This window comes from Octodon degus, unplaced genomic scaffold (assembly GCF_000260255.1).
Source record: "Octodon degus isolate 3935 unplaced genomic scaffold, OctDeg1.0 scaffold00057, whole genome shotgun sequence".
Lineage (NCBI taxonomy): Eukaryota > Metazoa > Chordata > Mammalia > Rodentia > Octodontidae > Octodon > Octodon degus.
Window position 1 is genome coordinate 3,300,492 of NW_004524633.1, and position 4,452 is coordinate 3,304,943.

At 51.6% G+C, this 4,452-nt stretch overlaps 1 protein-coding gene across 1 annotated transcript; it reads right to left on the minus strand.

The window, feature by feature from the left end:
- Window positions 1-3,042: 3,042 nt before the first annotated feature.
- LOC101569867 (signal recognition particle 19 kDa protein) lies at window positions 3,043-3,507 on the minus strand. The gene has a single exon (XM_004633967.2). It carries the CDS (start codon window positions 3,490-3,492, stop codon window positions 3,058-3,060), a length of 435 nt encoding a protein of 144 aa, XP_004634024.1. The 5' UTR covers window positions 3,493-3,507; the 3' UTR covers window positions 3,043-3,057.
- Between the last annotated feature and the right edge of the window lie 945 nt (window positions 3,508-4,452).

Genomic DNA, 4,452 nt, shown 5'->3' on the forward strand with positions numbered 1-4,452 from the left:
CTGTTGACAGCCCCGGCACACCACTTGGGGCATCCGAAATGCTCTGGTGCCTGGACCAAGGAGTTGTCTCTGCAGAGCTGGACCCCTCGTGTCAAGGGACTTTTGCTATGTCGGAACACTTGTAATGCCCCAGAAATGCATTATCTCATTTAAGCCTCACAACATCCCTCACAGGTACCTATAAACATGTGCCCATTTTACAGCAGAGCAAACTGAGGCTTGGAGAAGTGGCAGCAAGGAAGAGGGGAGGCTGGGCTACTGAGTGGCGGGCGTTTTCACTCTGTCCTCATCTGTCATTGCATCAGCGCCTGCAGTGCTGCTGGCCATGGGGCGCAGACCCAGCCAGTAGGTCTCAGGAGTTGGCAGGCTCTGCCCTCAGCCTCCCAGCATCAGGTGGTGCTGCGCTTGGTCAGAAGCTCCACACTATTTCTGCGGATTTTTATTAAATGCAGCTGGTGGCTCCGGCTCAAGAATGTGCAGGCTGACTTAGATTATGCTTTGCACTGAGCTTGTTAAGATAAAAATATTTCCCGAGATAGTGAGTCACAGTATTTCTGGGGAAGTTTGCTGCAAGTGGATGCAGGTTGATGGCGTGAACATAATGTTCCCTCCGAGTCCAGCGCGATGACCTCAGTGTGCTTGGCAGCCTTCCTGCATGCGGGCTGAGCCGTGAGTCCCCGCTGCGCACCTCCGCCCTCTTCTCCCAAGGAGGCCTGGTGCTGCGCTGGGCCCTTCCTTGGCTGGCCTGGTTGCCATGGCAGAAGCCTGGGAAACATCCCGAGTCTCAGTTTCTCTCACCTGCCAAAGTGGAGCTATAACTCTTGGCTCAGCACTCTCCCTGAGGAGAGATGGGAGTAGACTTTGAAAATTAAGTAATAAATGTTGGGAGGGATTTGTGGACTTGTGGATGTGGCCTCTTGTCAAGTGGGCAGGTAATAAGTGGGTGCCTCCAAAGCTAATTTGCCCAAGCCTTGAGCCTTGCATTTACCTGATCACCAGCGTTTATTAAATGCCTATGAAATCCTCAATAACACATGGGGTGTTGGAGAAACACAAGAAAGAAAAAGGGAGAAAGCAGAGACTGGTTCCCCAGGGCGCTCGGAGGCCCACTGTTTTCCTTTGTGGTTTGCTCTGCAGCTTGAGTCGCAGGCCAGAAAAGGCCTGGATGTATTTAAGAAGCTGGTTCTTCATGATGGCTTCCAGTTTTGTCACGAGTGCCTCCAGGTGATTTCTTTGTTTCTGGGGCTGGTGGGTGTTGTCACCTGCTGAAAGGACTTCTAAGGGTACGAGGACATTTTGTAGGCCAGGCCATGAGAGAATCACATGGTTTCTGGTGTCTGAAGGCCTAGGCAAGAGCCCGGGCTCTGGCACTCCCTGGCCAAGGCCCTCACTCTCCCGACCGGTCTGTCCTGTAGGGTTGTCCTAAAGCTTAGATGGGTTGTGTGTGAGAGATGCTCGGCAGGTGCCTGGCACCTTGATGTGTTCACAAGGGGACAAAACAAGTTAACAGTGATCATTGACTTCTAGGGGCAGTGAGGGAAGTGGTGGCACCGAAAGGACTTGCTTTCCTGCATTGTAAAAAAGAAATATTCTATTTGGATCCCAGACTTCTGCCTGGACCCAGCAGTCACTTGGGCTCAGCCCTGTCCAGCTGCTGTGTGGACGCAGCCGCTCTGCCAGGCAGGAGCCAGGCCTGAGCTAAGCTCAGCAGAGCTCTGGGGCCAAACCGGGAGGTGGAGGCAGGAGGGCCATCAGGGAGGAGGCCAGCAGGGAAGCCCTGGGCTTGGGTCCATGTCCTGCCTTCGCCTTTTATCAGCTCTGACCTCCAGGGTCAGACCATCCTGAGCCTCAGTTTACCCATCCTCACTGTGCAAAGCGTCATTGCCAGGGCCAGGGTATGGACCAACACTGTGATACCATCTGCAGCACACATGTGGGCGCCACCTGCTCTGTCCCTCCCACTCAGGATGTCTTTGGAAGCAGCAGAAATGGAAGAGTGCCTCCTGGGGTGCGTCCTGATGGAGCCGGGGTCGGGGGACCTGTGTGGGCAGCCCCGAGCTCAGCCCTGAGCTGCTCGAGCCACAGTTCCCAGGGCCCGGGCAGCCCCCAACACGTCGCTCCCGGGGTGGAGCCACGTGCATGTGGCGAGCTCCAGCTCTAGAAACAGCCTAATAGGCGCACTCCTCAGGACCTGGAGTGCCAGGGGCCGAGGATATAATTTGAACTTCAAGGCAAAAACAAGAATTTTGGAAAACTTTTGGGCACTGCCAAGACCTCAGCAGTGTCTCAGTCCTCTCAGATGAGGCTGCTAGTGACATTCACAATGGGTGACTTTGATTTGCATGATTAAATGCGTGTACGTGTGGATACCACATTCAGTGCTGAAGCCACGTGTGGGTCAAAGGTCCACACAGAGTGAGATAAGTCAACCTTTGAATGTAACAGCCATGGAAATCATTTCTTTTGCTTCAGATTTCACATTGCAACTTTCCGTTCTGGCTTTTGAGAGAAGGGTCTCACGCTACACGGACCAGGGTCTAGAAATTCGAGATCCTCCTGACCGAGCCTCCTGAATTCTTGTGTTATAGGCATGAGCCACCACATGTGGCTCACAGAACAATTGAAGAAACTGTCACCTGTTGAGTTCTGATGCAGGAGTGAACCGCAGTGCCCTAAGCCACCAGAGGGGCCATTGAAGTTTAAAATTTTATTTAACTTAAAAGGTGAACAAAATGTATATCTGAAATTGTACTAACCTTACGTATCTGACATACATGCCTACACAGAGGACAGATTGATTTCCAATAACTTCTGGAAGTCCACTGTCCATTTAAAAATACTTTTCCACAAAAACTCTTCATCAAAAGAAATATTTTTCTTTAAAAGCTAGATGCAAATTTCCACTGCGATCTACTGTGATGTACTCATTTTACGGTCAACTCTGATGATGAAGATGCACGCAAATGTGTAGTTCAGGCGACTGATACAAATGAAAAGTGACGAAGATGCCTCCACCGTGTCCGGGTAGAGGGGTCGCCCCTTGATGCTCACAGCCCATCACTTCTTCTTCTTCCCTTTTCCTTTTTTACTTCCCTCTCCTTGCTGAAGATTTGGGTCACCACCTCCTGTTTTCTGTGTTCTGGTTTTTAGCTTAGGTATCATTTCTGCTGCATACAACATTACTGACTTACGTGATGGGAACTGCCCCAGACAGAGGCTGCCATCTTCCTGCTTCAGCTGGACTCGAACTCTGCCTCTGTATTGAACATCACGATTCCATTCCCTAGAGTACATCTTATTTTTCTCGATAACTGCATTAAGTCCAACTGCTGAGCATACATCTTGAATCTCTGTAGCTGTAGGATTTTCAACAGCCTTACTTATTGGGATCCGCCTCCCCTCTGCGATGGTTTTCTTATTATTTAAATAAGCGGGGTAGATACAAATAAACCTGTCTTGGTCTGCCGGGGAGCGGGCGGCTGCGCAAGCCATATCCACACAGGCTCAGGCCGCCCAGAGGGGCCATTGAAATGGCCTTCCTGAGGCATGGGACGCCGTCTCCACAGACTGGGCTCCAAGGCAGAACCCGGCTCTGCTCCGGCGCAGAGGGCGCCTGTGCAGGAACGAGGGACGCCTTTTCCTCATGATCGTGAGCACATGGAAAGCAGTTGTTTTTCATTAAGATATTTATGTTAAGTAATGGTTGTCGTTTTATTTTTAAATATTATTGTATTTTTAAATATTATTGTATTTACATTTTTTTAAATTTTCTTTTTTGGAGTTCTCAGTATTTTAAATAGCGCACAGATGTCCTGGGTCCAGGAAGCAAGAACTCCCGTCTCAGAGGATGCCCCTTGGGGGCCGAATGCTTTGCTCTGAATCTCACTTTTGCTTGCTGTCGGCGTGAGTGTGGGGAACTCTCTTACCCTCTCATGCTGCTGCTCAAATGTTAGCTGTCCTCACGGTCTCACGTCGTCACTGTCACTGCCATCGCCCTGCGAGACTAGATTGTTTAGGGACACATCTACAGAGTCCGGGGAGCGGGTTGTTTCCTGGGAAGCCAGCTTCCACTCCACTTCCCACTCCCCAGTCTGCACGTCAACACCGCAGATGCATGAGGAGTGACAAAGGGGAGCGACACCCCACGGTCCACACCCCGTTGTCAGAGGCATCCAATCAGAGCACTGGAAGAGCCCCAGGGTCAGGCTCCAAGCAGACCCAAGACCTAGTGATAGATTGTGAATGCAGAGCCCCAGGGACAGGTAACTGTCCTGTCCAGCCAGCAGCCAGCAGCAGGACTGTCCCCCAGCGGATGGGTTCCTTCTCAGCAGGTGAGGCCTCATGTCCTCTGAAAGGCAGGGCCAGTCCAGTGCCAGCCGTGGCCGTTCCCATCCTGGGGCACAGGCAGAGCTGTTCCCCAGCGGGGCCAAGAAGCTGCCCCAGAAGCCTCCA